At 59.1% G+C, this 16,989-nt stretch overlaps 5 protein-coding genes across 5 annotated transcripts; 2 read left to right on the top strand and 3 right to left on the bottom strand.

The window, feature by feature from the left end:
- Nucleotides 1-82: 82 nt before the first annotated feature.
- Nucleotides 83-2,192, top strand: B0T15DRAFT_397014 (uncharacterized protein; the record flags this gene model as incomplete). Its single annotated transcript, XM_062864878.1, has 3 exons — nucleotides 83-220; nucleotides 276-572; nucleotides 621-2,192. The coding sequence occupies 3 exons, from the start codon at nucleotides 83-85 to the stop codon at nucleotides 2,190-2,192; spliced, it is 2,007 nt and encodes a 668-aa protein (XP_062721566.1).
- Nucleotides 2,193-2,303: 111 nt separating this feature from the next.
- On the bottom strand, nucleotides 2,304-3,746 carry B0T15DRAFT_209575 (glycosyl hydrolase family 61-domain-containing protein). Its single transcript, XM_062862657.1, has 3 exons — nucleotides 3,037-3,746; nucleotides 2,875-2,971; nucleotides 2,304-2,819 (listed from the first exon to the last, which is right to left on the bottom strand). The coding sequence occupies exons 1-3, from the start codon at nucleotides 3,477-3,479 to the stop codon at nucleotides 2,415-2,417; spliced, it is 945 nt and encodes a 314-aa protein (XP_062721565.1). The 5' UTR covers nucleotides 3,480-3,746; the 3' UTR covers nucleotides 2,304-2,414.
- A 3,853-nt stretch (nucleotides 3,747-7,599) lies between these two features.
- On the top strand, nucleotides 7,600-9,974 carry B0T15DRAFT_209529 (general substrate transporter). Its single transcript, XM_062862655.1, has 6 exons — nucleotides 7,600-8,204; nucleotides 8,336-8,534; nucleotides 8,633-8,680; nucleotides 8,744-8,823; nucleotides 8,895-9,743; nucleotides 9,823-9,974. The coding sequence occupies exons 1-6, from the start codon at nucleotides 7,887-7,889 to the stop codon at nucleotides 9,859-9,861; spliced, it is 1,533 nt and encodes a 510-aa protein (XP_062721564.1). The 5' UTR covers nucleotides 7,600-7,886; the 3' UTR covers nucleotides 9,862-9,974.
- A 143-nt stretch (nucleotides 9,975-10,117) lies between these two features.
- B0T15DRAFT_493924 (glycoside hydrolase family 3 protein) lies at nucleotides 10,118-13,090 on the bottom strand (the record flags this gene model as incomplete). The annotated part of the gene is made up of 4 exons (XM_062866982.1): nucleotides 10,118-10,373; nucleotides 10,418-12,349; nucleotides 12,431-12,617; nucleotides 12,775-13,090. 4 exons carry the CDS (start codon nucleotides 13,088-13,090, stop codon nucleotides 10,118-10,120), a joined length of 2,691 nt encoding a protein of 896 aa, XP_062721563.1.
- A 178-nt stretch (nucleotides 13,091-13,268) lies between these two features.
- On the bottom strand, nucleotides 13,269-16,897 carry B0T15DRAFT_209565 (lethal giant larvae like, C-terminal-domain-containing protein). Its single transcript, XM_062862656.1, has 3 exons — nucleotides 16,650-16,897; nucleotides 14,272-16,496; nucleotides 13,269-14,196 (listed from the first exon to the last, which is right to left on the bottom strand). Exons 1-3 carry the CDS (start codon nucleotides 16,766-16,768, stop codon nucleotides 13,448-13,450), a joined length of 3,093 nt encoding a protein of 1,030 aa, XP_062721562.1. The 5' UTR covers nucleotides 16,769-16,897; the 3' UTR covers nucleotides 13,269-13,447.
- Nucleotides 16,898-16,989: the final 92 nt, after the last annotated feature.

Below are 16,989 nucleotides of genomic sequence, written 5' to 3'. Positions count from 1 at the left end.
GAGCAGGCCCAGAGCGTGGCAGCCGAAATATCAGGGTACCCTGACGTATTTCTCGAGTGTGCCCTCATATTGTCCCATACTGATGGCCCAGAACAGGACCTCCCGTCCAGAGTCCCAACGGATATCATCGGTCAGACAATACTCGTCACTCAGGCCGAACAAGAAAAACTTCCAGCGTAAAGCCGGAGGCCGGATAGTGCTCACCACCCCGGACCCCGAGGTACGTCCTTCAAGCGTGCCTTTGCACTGTGCTGTTTTGTGGCTAACCGACACAGCGGCTTGTACTTCTCGGAAGCTACGGCGTCAAGGTGTGGGAGGGTGAGGTTACGGTTGCTGGTGCCCTCTTGACAGCAGCTGACGGTGTCCAATGGCTGCATGCTCCACACTGCCATGCCGTGCCGGTTCTTCGAACGGCAGACGACACCATCTTGGAACTTCAACCCCATCCTACGGCGAAGGGGCTGAGGCAGCTGGCAAAGTTGAACCCTGCCTTTGCCAAAATATGGAACGAGACTCATTCGCAAGACCCGGGTGCAGACAGGGCCTGGAAACCCCCTCGCACCTTTCAAATTGTATGTATCATATCCCGGCCCGCTCGGACCTTTGGCTGACTCGGCCAGATTTGCACCTCGGAGGATGTCCCTAAGAGGGGCACCTTGCAGGAGCTTGTCTTGCCGGCGGAGTGGAACAAGAAACTGTCCGGTTTGGCGGCGGCGAAACGGAAAGGCACGCCCGTTGTTCTCCTCTGTGGACCGAAATCGTCCGGAAAGTCAACATTCGGAAGGGTGCTGGCAAACCGTCTGATGACCGACAGGGGAGGAGTTAAAAGTAAGCCCTGGTCGGGCGTCATGGTCCTCGACCTAGATCCTGGGCAGCCGGAATACTCGCCTCCCGGAGTCATCTCCCTGTGCAAGATCACAGCCCCTAACCTATCGCCCCCATTCTGCCATCCCACTCTCGCACCAAGACAAGGCCAGCAACTACGAGCCCACGCCATTGCCTCTGTCACACCGGCCCTCGACCCGGCCTACTTCATCGAATGCGTCCTCGACCTCTTCAACCATTACCGGCGAAGCCCCGACGCCAAACCCCCCTTAGTGGTCAACACGCCGGGCTGGATTCAAGGCACCGGGCTCGACATCCTGACCGAGCTGATCACGGCGATCCGACCGACCGAAGTAGTCTACATGTCCCAGGACGGTCCCGAAGAAACAGTCACTACCCTTCAAACCGCCTGCACTACCGTTAGCCCTCCAACCCCCTTCTCCACCCTCCCGTCCCAACCAAGCGACATCTCCTCGCGCACCTCCCTCCACTTCCGCACGATGCAAACAATGTCCTATTTCCACCTGAGGCCCCCCAGCGAGCCCCAGCAGCACGCAACATGGGACCCCGCGCCGCTAACCGAACTCCGCCCCTGGCGAGTCCGGTACTCGGGCCCGCCGAGCAAGCGCGGCTTCCTCGGCGTGCTGTGCTACGACCACCAGCCCGCGCCAGAGCTGCTTGCCGAAGCCATCAACGGGACCGTGCTCGCGCTGGTAAAAGCAGAGAGCCGCGCGGCGTTCAGGGATCTCCTCCTACCATCTTCCCTAGAGGAAGAGGAAAGCACGAACGCGAGGCCCGGCCTCGAAGACCCGCCCTCAGAAGAAGAGGCGGAGGAAGAAGGAAGAATACCGCTCATCCCCAACCCGCAAGGCCGTACCCTCGACCCGCGCCACTCCCGCCTGCTTGGGCTTGTGCTCGTGCGCGGAGTCGACACGCAGCGCAAGGAACTGCAGCTCCTGACCCCGCTGTCGCGCGAGATCATCGCGGGCCTGGCGGGCGAGGAGACGGTGCTGGTCGCGGGGCGGTTCGACGCGCCGTCCTGGGCGTACAGCGAGGAGCTGTACCGCCGGGCGCATGTGCGTGCACCTGGGGAGGCAGATTTTGATCCTGATTCTGATCCTGATTCTGATCCTGATTCTGATGCTGATTCTGATGGTGCTGGTCCCGGTTCTAGTGATAGTGAGGGGTTGGAGGAGGAAGGGCCACAGGAAGGGATGGTGGTCAACAATACTGGTGACAGGACGGTAGGGGCGTTGGGAAGGGGGCAGATGAAGGAAATTCCTTGGGTGGAAATGCTGCATGGGAGCCAGAAGCGGGCTGTGGGGAGCAAGGTCTGGAGGGTGAGGAGGGATCTTGGGAGGAATTGATGGGGTCGTTTTTGTGGTCTTTCTTGAGGTGTGGTTATGCCAGACATCCCGGCGCGGTAGGTAAAATTCCCCGGTGGGGGATATTTGATAGAAGAGGAGGTAAGGTACGGAGTATATACAAAAGCACTACTTTATATGGACAGCGGTCTATCTACACCACGCTGCTATGCGCCCTCCTCGCCCTACACCACCGATCTCACAGCGACATCCTCCTGAACACCCTCACTGGCATTGCGAGTAATACGCGTTCTGAGCCTTGCAGGTGTATGGCGACGCGCAGGTGGTGCATCCCGTAAAGCTACTCCCACCGCATTGCCCCCATTGAGCAACGCTGCACCCACCTGACGGAGCGCTCGTGGTAGGCTTGACCGTGGACGTGGTCAGGGTTGTCGCGGGCTTCGTGGTGGCGGGTTGTGTGGCGGACGGGTTGCTGCCGCCGCCGTTGTTGCTGCCGCCGCTGCAGGAGAACTTGGGCGGGCCGGGGATGACGTATTGGCTGGAGGGAGTCATGGAGTAGATGTTGACGGTGATGCCGGGGTCGTTGGCCTTGTAGATGCCCGGAATGCTGTAGGTCTGCGGGCTGGCCGTGCCGCTGCCGCCCACCACGTTGATCTGCGCGCATTCCATCTGAAACGCATTGTCAGAGACAGGCAGTACCTCGCAAATGGACGCAAGAACCTACGTAAAGTTGGGCTCCTCCTGGTGAGCCCGCGGCATGTAGGGCAATCATCTCGGCTCGTAAGAGGTACTGGCCGTTGGGAATGCAAGCCGGGATATCACTTTCTCGCTGTTAGTACCCTGAGATGGACAAGGAGATGAATGCATGCTCTTCGGGAGAGCTTACATGTACTGGAAGCCACCGTTGGTAATGACGGTGCTTGTGCCCCATTGGCCGTTGTTGTAGCCATCCTCCTGGATCTTGAACCAACCCCCGCCGATGCCGGTGTCTGTCAGGGCGTTGTCAACCTTCTTCAGGTAGGCCAGGGTCGGGCCCTTGTGGCTCGCGTCCATGACATCGTTGGGCCCAGAGGTGAGAGTGTGCCGCCAGATTGCCCTGACGGTGGTGCCCGCGGTGACAGTGATGATCTTGTCGGACGGCGTCGTGGGGTTCGGACCACCATTGCAGGCGAGGTCATTGGACGTGACATCGGTGATAGGGCCGTCGTAGCTCGGAGTCCGGATTGCATAAGAAACCGGGTATGTCGTGCCCCCGGCCTCAAGTTGGACAAAGATGGTGTGAGCAGCCGCTGCCGATGCAGCTGCAAGGAGGCTGAGGCCTTTCATCATGGAGGTATAAGGGGAGGCGGTGATGGGCTGCTTTCACGACTGAGCAGTGTACGGAACCAGGTGACGGCAACCGGGGAATCTATAGATGTATATATATATGCGCTTCTGTGGTCCCAGAGGGCGGGCCCTGGCTGTCTCTCTCTGGCATGGGAAGCAGATGTTCCCAATTCTACGCCATGCGTCCACGTGCCTTGATCCTGCCTCGAAGCCGTCGAGGTGGTCAGCCCCACCATCTTGGGGTTTTCCTCTGCTGCAAGGTTGACGTGCCCCGAATCCGGCGAGGGCGGAAGGAGGACATCCGAAGCCTAGGTTGTGATGTATCTAAATGAGCGGCGAGCCACATCCCACGTGCCTTGAGTCGCATTACTATTTTCGCATGCAAAGTCACTATGATCATCAGTGTCATTGTGCATTAGGTCAGTTAAAGGTAGGCACCTATCTGTCTCCTTTCCATCGTGTGGCCACGATGGCATTGTTGAGCATACACGTGTAGGAGCCCGCCATTTCGCGTACTCCCAGTTGTTTCCGGGGTAAATTAAAGGAGACAAGCATTGAAGTTAAGTCTGCTAAGCTCTCTGGCGCATGCACGTGGAGTGGGACAGACGGGATTCGCTTCCGCAGATACCGGATGAATGGGTGCCGTTTTGCAACGTCCGGTCTTGGTCGTCCTCGTTCCGGTAGTAGTGCTAGGGAAGACAGATCCGAAAGGGAACAGGAGGTTACACCGGTCCCCACATTCGGCCGGCTCAGGTTGGTAGGTCGTCCCGAGGAAACCTCTGAACCCGGTTTGCTCCCAGTAGGCTGTTTCTGGATGGCTCCTCTCTAGGACAGACTTGACCACCACTGCAGTAAGATCCCGTCGCATGGCGCGGAGTCCGCAAAGAAGGAAGGAAGGAAGGTGCTCCCTAGTTGAGTGGAAGAATGGAAGGAACGATTGGACGACTTGGTCGGCGAGAAGGTGAATGCGACAGGACACACCTCAACTTGGAGATTCGTTTATCCATCGACCGATCTTAAAAAATTCAAGCCGCCATTTTATGCAGTAGCAGGAGCCATGTTCAGATGTCCGGCGGATCGCCAGCGTTTCAATAGGACATTCGGGTCTGGACGTCTTGCGTTCATCATCTGAAAACCGAGTCACTTTCTCAGGCCTCTGCATGGCTCCCTTCCGCCCAACACTCCGGGGCCAGGAATGAGCCAGACCAGAAGCCAGCAATTTCGTGGTAGTGAGGTTTCCCCTCACCCAGCGTTAAGCTGACTGATCGTATACTCTGGCAGCTAGGCTACGCTTCCGCAAGATGGAGTCAAGGTTGCGGATACTACGGCCGAAGTCCGCATAAGTTTGGGAACTCATTGACCACCGTGACACAGGTGAAATATGGAAAGCCAGAGGACTGAAGTGTTTATCGCTGGTGTAAGCCTTCTTCCTTCCTATCAGCCAGTTCAGAGACCGTGGTAAGACCGGAGAACGTGGAAATAAAAGGGGGCGAGCGTACCTGACTTCACTATAGAGGAGGCCTTCAAACCATAAATGAACCCCGGGTCCCGCGTAGAAGCAGAATATTACTGAGAGACGTCTACCTTACGCCTCGGCATGCAGTGCTACTCGATCTTCAAACTTTCCGCAACAAGGACCGTACCTCGCCGAGCATGGCGGCAACACGCACACGTCTTGCAGTGGTGATTGCCCGCGATCTTCAGATACACATTTGCTGCAGTATATACGACATCGTAGCTGCCAGTGTGCTCGGTGCCGTGGCTTGTGCGGCACTGATCCTCAGCGTTGGTTGGAAGATTGAGTCTAGGAGAGAAGTAAGGAAGATGCGGGCTGAGTTCCACAAGACGGTGGCTGAACTTGGGGTTCGACAAACCCGGGCTACGCCGCTCGAAGGGGGACTGGCAGGCGGTATACCTGCATCAACCGCAATATCTCCGCTGATCTAGGGGCCCATTCAGCTACAACTCATGAGGCACAACCCGCCCGAGACGAAGACCGCCGAAATCATTTCGTGGTGTGAGATGATGACGGGGCTGACGATGGCGGCAGCGATAGGGACAACGATGGGAATATATGGCCGTCTCGGGATGCAGTTTGGCCCCTCCCTTCGCGCCCAAGACCAATGCGGGCAGTTCCTGTGAGGCCAGGCGAGATATTATCGGCCGTGTTTAAGGCGGGAAGCATAGGGAAGCTCAGAGTGAAAGGATATCTGAAGGCTCAAGGACTCTGCGATCGCTTCCAGGGGAAATTGCGAATTAGATCGACCGCTATTAGGGTACAACGTAAACCTACCTAGCCACCCAGAAGGTGCGCTAATGCAGCCTGGGCGAGAACGCCTGACCGGAGTCGACATCACTGCTGCCGAGGCTGAGTGACAAGTTGAGTAGGTAGTCTATAGGAGGTGTTAACGTGGTATTGTATAGGTCTTGATTCCCTCCTCGGCGGCTGGGAGCATAGGTGTAACCTAACAGAGACACCCGCCGAGACCCGACACACTGGTATCGCGGTTGGCACCCCTGTTGTGCCGGTCTCCCGTCAAGCAGCCCCTGGGATGCGGAGGTCACATTTCGCTACCCAACAATGCACCGCAGATCATGGCCATCACCCTACCTAGCTGATGAGTTCGCCCACGCGTACCAGGGCCAGCCTCGAGAGCTGAGAGCTGGTCCGAAGTAACACCCTGGTTCAACAGAAGTATGTTAGAATCTTGATGGGCCTGGACTTGACAGTGCTGACTTGCCCACCGTTGTTCTCCTACCTTGCCACTTGCCCTCGACATTCTTGTCGTATTCGCCTTCTTCGAAGGACCAAGCCAGACAACGCAGCCTTTCCCCTCTTTCCCAGCCCAGCCTCTTTCGACTCCTATACTCTGTCGCGCCGGTTTGCGTTGTGTCCTAATCTAGCACTCTGCTACTGCACCATTGCAGAGCCTCGGTTCAGGGCCATGTCTCTGTCCGTTGTTGGCTAGACAGGCACTGAGCCGAGGTTCTCAGGACGCTGGGGTTCAAGCTAGAGACACATCTTGCGTTTGCCAAGTACGTTAGGTACGATCCGCCACGGCACGGTCGTCGAATGATAGACCGCTGATTACGCCACTGACCTTAAGCTCCCATGCCCAGATCGTATAACGTGGTAGCAGAGCTGGTCTGGGCTGCAGAGAGACTGCGTGAGGATGCATCCAGGAGCCTCTTCCATGGCCACCCAATCGCAAAGAAAGCCAGAACTCGGCGCGTCGGCTTGCCTGCCAGTGTGGCAAACATCAAACTTTCAAGTTCGAGTAAGGACAGGAATGCCATATTTGGTGTCGTTAGCAAGGGCTAACGTTAGCTACCACATATTCGCCGAGACGCGGGGAAAGGGGGGTTTTTGATCTGCAGCCCATTTCTTCCCCGCGTTTGCGGAGGAAAGCCGCGGCAGTTACAAGACATTGTACAATGCGGAAACCAAGAGTACCCCGGTTAGTGTAGATTCGTGCAGCTAGCCCCGACTTATCACACCGTCTTCTTCTTGCACTACAACGACCGCTAGTGTACGGTTTATTATACCACGATACTCCATACTTCGTAGTGTTATGTACGGCAACTTCAGTTCCTTCCCTGGCTCGCTTGCCACCGTAACAGCGCCAAGTACTGCCAACCTCTAGCGAATCTCTAGCGACGGCGACTGAACCCGGATAGGGCAAATGGCCCAGATCACACGCCTGGTCTGCCTCAACGTTTGCGCCTTCCCCGGGTAGGCAGGGGGACTTGATTGGAAGCATCCCCGGCTCATCGGATGCGGGGAAAAAGCTTGGCTCTTTCAAGCCAGACCTGCGGTTCATCAATCTGGTTCGCATCAGTCATTGCACTACAGTACTATCCAGCATTTTGACAGCCAGTGTTACGGCGGGTTGAGTGGCATAGATTAGGGGCATAGATTGGCGTTGGTTCACGGCAGGCACTTACCTACCGGGGCCCGTTGCTTGGCTGATTTGATCTTGGCGGCAGGATCCATTAGGAGGCGAGATATGGTGGTACTTTCGACTGCCAGGAAGCTGCGATTGGATGTGTTGCGGCTGCTCTTGGCTGAGGGGGCGCCTGGGATTGAGATCCATGAGGTATTGAGGTGCTGGATGCTACGGTCTATCACCCGCATCCCCCAGACCGTTTACATGGATACCGACAAGTACTAGTAGGCCTGTGTTCACTACCATTTAGCTCCTCCCGTCGAGTGACGTGGGACGCATTTATACCATTGTACCTCCTCCTTCTCCCTCGAAACGCCGATCCCTTCCTGTCCATCCTTTCCTCCTCTCTCCCTTCCTTCGGCGGCAACGGGAATCTCGTTGAACAAGACATCTTCTTGTTCTTATCTTGTCCCACCATACAATCACCCACGAAGACCAGGACCAGACCAAGCATACACACACCATGGCATCCTCGCAGGAAGAAAAGACCACCTTCGAAAATGTCGAGGCGGCCGACTACTCGGACCGCGCCAACAGCGCCGCCACCACGGGCCACAAAGTCGAGGCCGTCGCCGGATCCACCAAGGACGGCGGCGCCATCTCGCCGGACGACTTTGGCTTCTCGCCCGAGGAGCAGAAAAAGATCCTCCGGCGGGTCGACCGCCGGCTGGTGCTGACGGTGGGCGCCATGTACTGCATCAGTCTGATGGACCGGACGAACCTGGGGGCGGCCAACATTGCGGGCATGGGCAAGGAGCTGATGTTGATTGGGAATCGATACGTGAGTTTTCCTCGTTTTTTTTCCTTTTTTCTTTAATTCACCTTCCCACTTGCCCGGGAAAAAAAGGGAAAAGCAAGGAAGAAAGAAGGAAAGAAAGAAATATGCTGAATAACAGTTGCTGTGCGCGGTAGAGCATCATCTCGCTCGTCTTCTTCGTCACCTACATTGTCTTCCAGCCGCCATCGACCATCATCGTGCGCAAGATCGGGCCGCGCATCCACCTCGCGGCCATCACGCTGCTCTGGGGCGGGTGCATGGTGGGGATGGGCTTTGTCAAGACGTGGGAGGCGATGGCGGGTCTGAGAGTCCTGTTGGGTGTGCTGGAAGCTGGTGGGTTTTCCTCACTCTCCCTCTCGCTCTCTTTTTGAGCTTCCCGGGGGTTGTGAAATGTGGAAATATCGAGAGAAGTGTGCTGACGTTGAAGACAGGCTTCTTCCCCAGCTGTGTGTACCTGCTGAGTACATGGTATACGCGATGTGAGTCTCCCCTTCCCCCACCCGCAGCAAGCGAAGGGGGAATCGGCGCTGACACGGAAACAGATGAGGTCGGCAAGCGGAATTCGGTCTTCTACCTGGTCGGCTGCGTTGCGTCAGCCTTTGCTGGTATCCTGGCTTACGGGGTGAGCAAACCTCGGCCTTCTGAGACTGCTGTCGTGTGTGGGCGAGGAAGCTCTTAGCTAACTCCCGGCAGATTATGCAAATGCACGGCATCGCGGGCCTCACCGGCTGGCGCTGGATCTTCATTATCGAAGGACTCCTCACCATTCTGATCGGAGCCGCCGGCTACTGGCTGCTTGTGGACTTCCCCGACTCGAAGCGGCTGAACTGGAGCTTCCTGGGCGCGCAGGAGCGCGAGTGGATCTGCGCGCGCGTCGATGCCGACCGCGGCGACGTCAAGCCGCAGCCCTTCTCGATGGCCAAGTACCTGCGCGCGGGCACGGACATCAAGATCTGGGCGTACGCCATGATCTTCTTCAACACGACGACGGTCACGTATGCGCTCGCCTACTTCCTGCCCATCATCCTGACGGAGAACATGGGCTTCACCGTGGGCGAGTCGCAGTGCCTCGTGGCGCCGCCGTACGCCTTCGCCGGCATCGTCATGTTCGCGACGGCCTGGCTGGGCGACAAGTACCGCCTGCGCGGGCCCGTCGTCGTCTTCAACAGCATCCTGTGCCTGATCGGCCTGCCCATCATGGGCTTCCACTCCAACGCCGGCGTGCGCTACTTTGGCGTGTTCCTCGTCACCGCGGGCGCCAACTCCAACGTCCCCGCCGCCATGTCGTACCAGGCCAACAACATCCGCGGCCAGTGGAAGCGCGCCTTCTGCAGCGCCACCTTCGTCTCGTTCGGCGGCATCGGCGGCATCGCGGGAAGCTTGGTCTTCCGCAGCCAGGACGCGCCGGGATACCGGCCGGGCCTGTACGCCTGCATCGCCACGACGCTTCTCACCATGATCCTGGTCGGGTGCCTCAGCATCTCTTTCTACCGCCTCAACTCGCAGGCGGACCGGGGCGAGAAGGAGCTCGAGTGTGATGCTGTAAGTGGTCCATTCCTTTTATTTTTGTTTGTTCTTTTTTCTTTCTCTGTTCTGGGCGGAAACTGACATGATTTTCTAGGATGACCACTACGAGCCTGGGTTCCGCTACACGTATTAAAAGCAGTGTGGAAAGAAGGGTGGCGCCGGAAGGCGTGTGTGTGTGGGTGGGGGAGGGGGGGCGGAGCTTGGGCAGCGTAATGACGGCCATGTTCATGAAAGGGTCAGGATTAGAATATCCAGAGGGCTCAACTACTTCCTTACTTAGCGAGTGCAAATTTCAATGGTACCTAAGCCAGGGCTACGTCTTGTGTCAAACCGTCCGGTTGAGCTCTGTAAGGTAGGTAAGGGTAGGTAGGCATTGCGTCCCCTGATTCTCAGCCAATCCTCCACTTCATCCCGACGGGCGCGGGCAGCGATGCATTCAGGTGGATATCCCGCACATTGGAGCCCACAAACACAAACTTCTCCCTGTCTGTGATCTCCCAGTTCTGTGTGGTCGTGTTCCAGTTGCTGACGTCTCTCCGTGTGAGTTCGAACGTGACAGTCTTTGTCTCCTCGGGCTCTAGCTCGACCTCGTCAAACCCGCGGAGAACGCCCCAGGGGTTGTCTTCCCCGCCCCAGCTGGACATACTGTGTTTTTGACTGTCAGCAGCTTTTTTCTCCGATAGATCTACTTATCTGCGTGGCTTCGTGCGATGCGAGGACTTACCAGTTGGGGTATCTCAGTCCCCGCAACCTCGCCCTCATTCTTGATGGAGGCCGTGATGGTGTAGAGCACCTCGTAGAGCCCCAGATTCCCCCCCGGAGCCCCGGAGGCAAGCAGCACAGGCTGTGCCGAACCGTTTGTTGCCGCGGCCGGAAACTGACTGCTGTTCCCGCCGCCGCCGCCGCCGCCACCAGCAACAAACCCCTCGCTGCTGTTCAGCCACGGATACACATACGGCGAAATCCTCTCAAACGCTGCGGGCGGAGTATACTTGGTCAAGTCACCCCTTTCCACGACGCCATATGTCGGCGCGGGCCCCGTCATCCCCCCAGCAGGCGGGTACTTTCCCGGTACATCCTCCCTCCGCACCACCCTCAGATCCGCGTATCGGAACTTGGAGTAGCTCAGGCCATAGCCAAACGGATACACCACTCTGCCTCTCCCCGTCTGAAACCAGCGATAATCGACAAACACGCCTTCCTCAAACCTCTGCACCGGCGTCGGCCGCCTCTCATTATTCGGGTCCTCCCCAACCGGCACATGATCCATCAGGGCCAGGCCCACGCCATAATCGGCCTCCGTCTCGGCCCACGTAAAGGGACTCCTCCCGCGCGGATTGACCGCCCCAAAGAGCACATCGACCAGCGCATTCCCGGATTCCTGCCCGGGGTACCCGGCCCAGAGGATCGCCGACACGTTCGGATTGCCCTCCATCTCTTTTACCAGTACCGGGCCCGGGGTGTGCAGTACAACAACAGTATTCCTGTTGACGCCCGCCACCGCCCGGATGAGCGCCCCGCCGTTCTCCCAGAGACTCAGGTTATTCCGGTCGCCCGCGTTGCCGTCGACGGTCATGTACCCCTCCCCCGCCAGGGCCGAGGCAAAGACGATGGCCACGGACGCGTTGCGCGCGAGATCCACAGCGGCGGGCAGGTCCCAGTTGGAGTTACTACTACTGGGGGGGTTGGTGAAGGAGATGTTGTGAGATACAGCATAGGCACGCAGGGCGGACGCGGGGGAGATGAGGTAAGGGTACTCGGCGGTGCCGGAGCCGTAGCCCATTGCTGTGGTCCCCATTCCGATTCCCTGCGGGCAGCCGCGGTCCGGGCAGGCGTTGGGGTTGCCGCTAGGCGGGTCTTGCGCGTCGGAACCGATCACGGCGATGCTCGGGGGGCTGCGGAGCGGGAGGAGGGAGGCGGCGTTTTTGAGGAGGACGATGGACTTGGCGCCGATTTCGCGGACCAGGGCCGCGTGGTTGGACTGCACGTTGACAAATTCGTTGACGGTGGCGAGGGAGTTGTTGGAGGAAGGGTGCAGGTATCCCAGGGACTGGTTGGTCCACGCGGAGAAGTTGATGTCCGGGCGGAACGTGTAGTTGTCGGCGGCGGCGCGCACCTTGAAGTGGGCGGCCATGATGCGCACTGCCATGTCGTCCAGCCGCCACTGCGGCACCTCTTCCTTGAGGACTGCCTCGGTCAGGGCGCCTCCCCACCACGACCGGTACGGCAGCGGTCCGCTGTCGCCCGGCATGGCCATGTCCAGCCCGCCGAGCGCCGACCCGAGCGTGGTGTGTTGGGCGGCCCAGTCGGACACCACAAAGCCCGGGAAGCCGAGTTCGTTCTTGAGCACGTGGTTGGTCGTCCACTCGTTCTCGCACGCGTACGTGCCGTTGATCCGGTTGTACGAGCACATGACCGAGCCGACGCCCGCCCGCACCGCGTCGGCAAACGGCCACAGATACAGCTCGTGCATGGTGCGGTCGTCGATGCGCACGTCGACGCTGCCGCGGTAGTGCTCCTGCTCGTTGAGGATGTAGTGCTTGGCGCACGCCACCACTCCGCGGCTCTGGATGCCGCGGATGGTCTCGGCCATGGCGACCCCGGCGAGGTACGGGTCGGGGCTGCATGATTAAGTAGGTAAGTAAATAATGATTTCATTATTTTATAAGCTGCCACTGGGTCAGGGAGGGCATGATACACACCTAAATCCCTCCCAGTTCCTCCCGCCCTGCGGCACCCTCCCCAGCGGCCCCGCCACCGGACCCAGCATCACATCCACCCCTTTACCCCTGAATTCCGCACCCAGTGCCTCCCCGCGCAGCCGCATCAGCCGCCGACTGAAGGTGGCGCCGACGTTGATGCCCGCGGGGAAGACCGAGTTGTGATCGGCTGGTTCCTGTTAGTTAGCAGTTCCAACTATTGATTCAACAGAAACGGACAAAAAAAGAAAAAAAAAAGAAAAAAAGAAAAAAGAAAAAGAAAATAAAAAAAAAGAGGGGGGGGGGGGGGGGGGGGGCAAAGAAAAGAGAAAGAAAAATGAACGCACTATACCTGACCCCAACCGGTCCATCCATAAGACACATCCCCCGGAACCCGAGCCGGGGCACGCCGCCCGTGTTGCCGACGCATCGATCCGCCTGCCACCCCGTGCCCGTCGTGAGGTTGACCTTTTCCGTGAGCGTGAGGTTGGCGACGAACGCCACTGCCTGCGCGTAGGCGGCTGCCCAGGACGAGTCAGAATTGTTGCTGGGGGAAGTCCAGGGGGAAGGGAAGCCCAGGAACGGCGTGTCGGCTGCATGTGTCGTGGTGGTGAGGAGGATGGGCAGTAGCAGGATGGCGAGGAGGGTTGTTGAGACTGCCATGGTGAGTACGGTGAGTACGGTGAGTAAGCTCGCTTTTCGTCTGTCTTGGGGAGTTGGAGGGATCCAGATGGGTGTTGTGAACCGAAGAGAACAGGGACGTCCACCATATGTGGGAAACTGACGTCCAAACAGACGCGGGGAAGTAGTACATACCTTCACGGCGTGATTGGAGCACCCGCGGCATGTCCAGAGGAGAGCGTCATTTAGCCATAGTGCATCCAGGACAACCCCGAAGTTGCGAATCGGCAGCTTTGGCGGGAGGACGGAATGCAACCATTAGCTGCCGGTAATGGCCCCTGACCCTAGATTTGACTGCAGTGTAGCATAGCCCTCCCGTCCCCTTTCGCTACACGCGGATCAGAAAAGCGACTTCTTGACACTCCCAAGCAACATATCCCTCTTCTGCCTCTTCACAAACTTGTTCACATCCTCGGCCCAGCCCTGGCTGGTCTCCTGCAGCTTGCTCATGGCATCGTCCACCATATTCAGCCTCTCGGTGCGCTCGTTGAGCTGCCGCGCCAGGTACTCGCCCCAGCCCTCCTGACCCGTTCCTCCTCCCGCCCTTGCACCAGCACCAGCACCACCACCACCGCTGGCCATGCCCCTCTCGGCCGCGGCAGCCTCCATCATCCTCTTACTCGCCGGCCGGCCCTCGCCGCCAATCAGCAGATCCAGGTCGGTCGGGCTGACGTATTGCGTGCCCGAGATCCATTGCAGGTTGCTGATGGTCGGCCGCGGCGGGAGCACCAGCTCCGGGTTAATCAGCGTGTCCTCTAGCGGGACGACGCCTGAAGATGATGATGACGGCCACACCGACAGAACCGCCATCTCGGACGGCCCCGTCCAGCCCAAGATCTCGCCTGTCCGGGAGATGACGGTGGAGATGGTCCGGCTGGGGTCGAGCATGGGCAGGCTGGCGCGACCCATCTCTTTCAGCGCCGGCAGGGAATAAGCTCTCGTCGTGCGGTCGCCAAAAACGGCGACGAGCGCGACGCCGTGGCCGGGGAACTCGGTCACGCGGGCTGCGTCGCAGAGCTGGTCGTCAAAGGACTTAGATGCGCCCTTTGCCGCGGCGGGCTTGAAGATGCGGATTTCCGTTTGCGTGACTGTGGGAGGGGGTGGGTGTTAGTAAATCCAAGGCATCGTCTGAGACTAAGGTACCTTAAAAAAGGCCGACTTACCGACTACAAGGACGCCGTTGACTTGCTTCCCCTGACTGAGCCCCGCAACCGCGAGCCCCGTAGCGCCCGCGGGCTGACCGGTGTCCGCATTGATCGGACAGATGGCCACCACCTTGTCATGGCCAATCTTGGTCACGCCGGCTAATTGCGCAGAATATGTCTTTCCAGCCGGTAGGATCTTGAAAGTGGCCACGCGCCCCAGGTTGGTGCCCACGAAGCAATCGATGCTGGAATAGTTGTCCCCGTCGTTTGTCATCACACCAAACTCGACAACTGTGGGAAACTCCTTGGTCGCAGTGGACCCCTTGGAGGAATGTCCTTTGAGGAACGACGATCGCTTCTCCTCCTTGACAAACTCCGTGATGGAGGCTTGGTAGATGATACTCGGCCCGCGTAGGTCAATGATGCTGAAAAAGCCGCCTTCCGACCCGACTGCAACGAAGCCGACGTCCGAGACGGTCACCACGCTCACCGGGCCCTGCATCATCTCGTACAGGACCAGGGGCTGAAGGCCCTCCTTCAGCGACGGCGACGAACGAGACGAGATATCCGACAGGCCTTCCGGGTTCGGGTCGATCGGCTTTGTCGCGTCGCGCCCGTAGTTCCTGTTGACGCCCCATCGATAGACGACCACCTCGCCCGTTCTTGTACCGGCAGCGAGTTCGCCCGTCGCATCGGCCATGGCGAGAGCGGTGACGCTGACATCTTCGAACCGGTCGAGCGCCCTGGCCACGTCAACCTGTAGCTGGGCCGGGTTCTCTATGTCGTCGTTAAAACCGACGTCCCATATCCGGATCGTGCTGTCGGCATGCGCAACCTGTATGATGTTGCGGAAATCCCAGCCGGTTCTTCTCCTCTTCGCAGCGGGCGCGCCGCCCATGAGAATCGGATCCCCCTGATCGCGCCTCTCGGCCAGACCCAGCCACCGTTCCCGCGGCATGGTGCTGACGGCGATCTTCTGCACAAAGGGGTGCACAAAGGACATGCTCGGATGCAGCATGTTCGTCGGGCTGATGGGGTACCCGGAAGGAAAGGTCATGGTGAGGACCTCGCCCGACGTCAACAAGACCAGAACCGCAATCGGGTCTTGTGCGCCGTCAAAAAAGGGCGTCGACCGGGGCACCAGACAGAAATCTGCCACCTCGGCCCCGGGCGGTATCGGCAGCGTCAACCGACGCTTTCCCTCGAAGTGGTTCGTGAGCGCCTCCCACGACGAAGTCGCATATATCGGCGTCGGCCCCAGCTCCAGAAACGTCAGGCCCTTCTCCTGTTCATCCAGCGCCTGGCCACCGGCAATCAACAGCGCGGTATCATCGGGGGAATGCAGCTTGCAGCACCAGGCAATCCTCCCAAACGGTGCCAGCGGCGTCGGCTTCTCCCCTTTCTTCTTCGCGCCAACCTCGTTAACCCTGGTAGTATACACCGACCTCGCCGCAACCACCCGCCCATCCTTGGGATCCCAAAACACCAGACTCCCATCCTCATGTGCCGTCAACACAAACGTGCCCGAAGGATGCCACAGCGCCCTGACCAGCCTGGGCTTCCTCTCCCGATCCGTCCCCTCCCCATTCCCGCCCGGTGCGCCAGCGGGCACGACATACTCAAAGAACCGCTGCACGGCATTCTGCTTGAACGAGTACACCACCGCGCCGTGGGTATACCCAATCAGCAACTTCCCAATATCCCTCGGATGCAGCCGCAACGAGACAATCTCCACCCCCATTCCCATCCCCAGTCCCATCCCCAGTCCACCGCCAGGCTTCTCCTTCTCAACCTTGGCCTTCCAGAAGTTCGGCAGCCGGAACCCGGCCGCGGGGCGTTCCCGGTCCAGGTCGTACGCCCACACCTCCCCGCCGCCCGCCTGCAGACCAACAAAAGCCCAGTCTAGCCCCGGGTCGGTGAGCACACAGCTGACGCGGCCGTAGCTGGACCGGGCGAGCTTTTCGCCCGTGTGCAGCGACCAGACGGCGAGCTCGTTGCGCGAGTCGAGGCTGACCAGGCGGTTGGCGACGAAGGAGAGCTGCCGCACGGATAGGCCCTCCGCGGCAGCAGAGGCTGAGGAGGAGGAGGTGGTGGAGGACGACGGAGCAACCGGGGTGGAGGAGGTGAGGGAGAAGGAGCGGACGATGCGGCGGGCGCCAAAGACGTAGATCTTGCCTGCGCCGTAGCGGGAGGCGTGCGTGCCGACGGCGAGGAGGGACTGGATTGGGTCGTAGGCGAGACAGCTTTGTTTATTGAGGGAATGGGCCGTTAGCAAGCGGGTACTGCAGCGATATATATGATATACATATGATAAGGGGAAGGCAGTCTATGTAGAAGGGAGACGGGCGCTTCCATTTGCCTCGTCATAACGGAATTCCGTACATCACGGCACATACCTAATCTGGGAGTTAATCCCGTATCGTGATAGCTCGTCCGGGGAAAACGACCCCGGCGGGATGCCCGCCGACAGGTCGTTCTGAATACCGGCCTGCCGGGCGCGCAGAAAGCCTGCCATCTTATGCGATCGCTGAGGTGACGGTTGGTCTGCCACGGGAAGAGACCGGAGCTTGCCTCGCGTCTGCAGGTTACTGTGTAGTGTTGAATGGACGCTGAATCCATGTGGGGTGGGGGTGCCCCGTGTCGGGAATCGGGATGCCCCGCCAGTTGCGGCGGGTGCACTAGACCCAATGCGGCTTAGCCAAGCGGCCTTGCGCGGGAGTTCCGTTCGGTTCATTC

This window comes from Chaetomium strumarium (genome assembly GCF_033439665.1).
Source record: "Chaetomium strumarium strain CBS 333.67 chromosome Unknown B0T15scaffold_4, whole genome shotgun sequence".
Lineage (NCBI taxonomy): Eukaryota > Fungi > Ascomycota > Sordariomycetes > Sordariales > Chaetomiaceae > Chaetomium > Chaetomium strumarium.
The sequence above is the reverse complement of the archived record's forward strand: the minus strand, read 5'-3'. Positions and strand labels throughout refer to the sequence as shown.

Excerpts from the sequence above, each read along its gene's own strand:
- B0T15DRAFT_209575 (XM_062862657.1), bottom strand. The coding sequence starts at position 3,479 with ATGATGAAAGGCCTCAGCCTCCTTGCAGCTGCATCGGCAGCGGCTGCT. Across the intron at positions 2,972-3,036 it reads AACGGTGGCTTCCAGTACAT|TGATATCCCGGCTTGCATTC; the intron begins GTAAGCTCTCCC and ends ACAGCGAGAAAG. Across the intron at positions 2,820-2,874 it reads CAGGAGGAGCCCAACTTTAC|ATGGAATGCGCGCAGATCAA; the intron begins GTAGGTTCTTGC and ends AATGCGTTTCAG.
- B0T15DRAFT_209565 (XM_062862656.1), bottom strand. The coding sequence starts at position 16,768 with ATGGCAGGCTTTCTGCGCGCCCGGCAGGCCGGTATTCAGAACGACCTG. Across the intron at positions 16,497-16,649 it reads GGGATTAACTCCCAGATTAG|CTGTCTCGCCTACGACCCAA; the intron begins GTATGTGCCGTG and ends CAATAAACAAAG. Across the intron at positions 14,197-14,271 it reads CAACGGCGTCCTTGTAGTCG|TCACGCAAACGGAAATCCGC; the intron begins GTAAGTCGGCCT and ends CCCCTCCCACAG.
- B0T15DRAFT_209529 (XM_062862655.1), top strand. The coding sequence starts at position 7,887 with ATGGCATCCTCGCAGGAAGAAAAGACCACCTTCGAAAATGTCGAGGCG. Across the intron at positions 8,205-8,335 it reads TGTTGATTGGGAATCGATAC|AGCATCATCTCGCTCGTCTT; the intron begins GTGAGTTTTCCT and ends TGTGCGCGGTAG. Across the intron at positions 8,535-8,632 it reads GTTGGGTGTGCTGGAAGCTG|GCTTCTTCCCCAGCTGTGTG; the intron begins GTGGGTTTTCCT and ends CGTTGAAGACAG.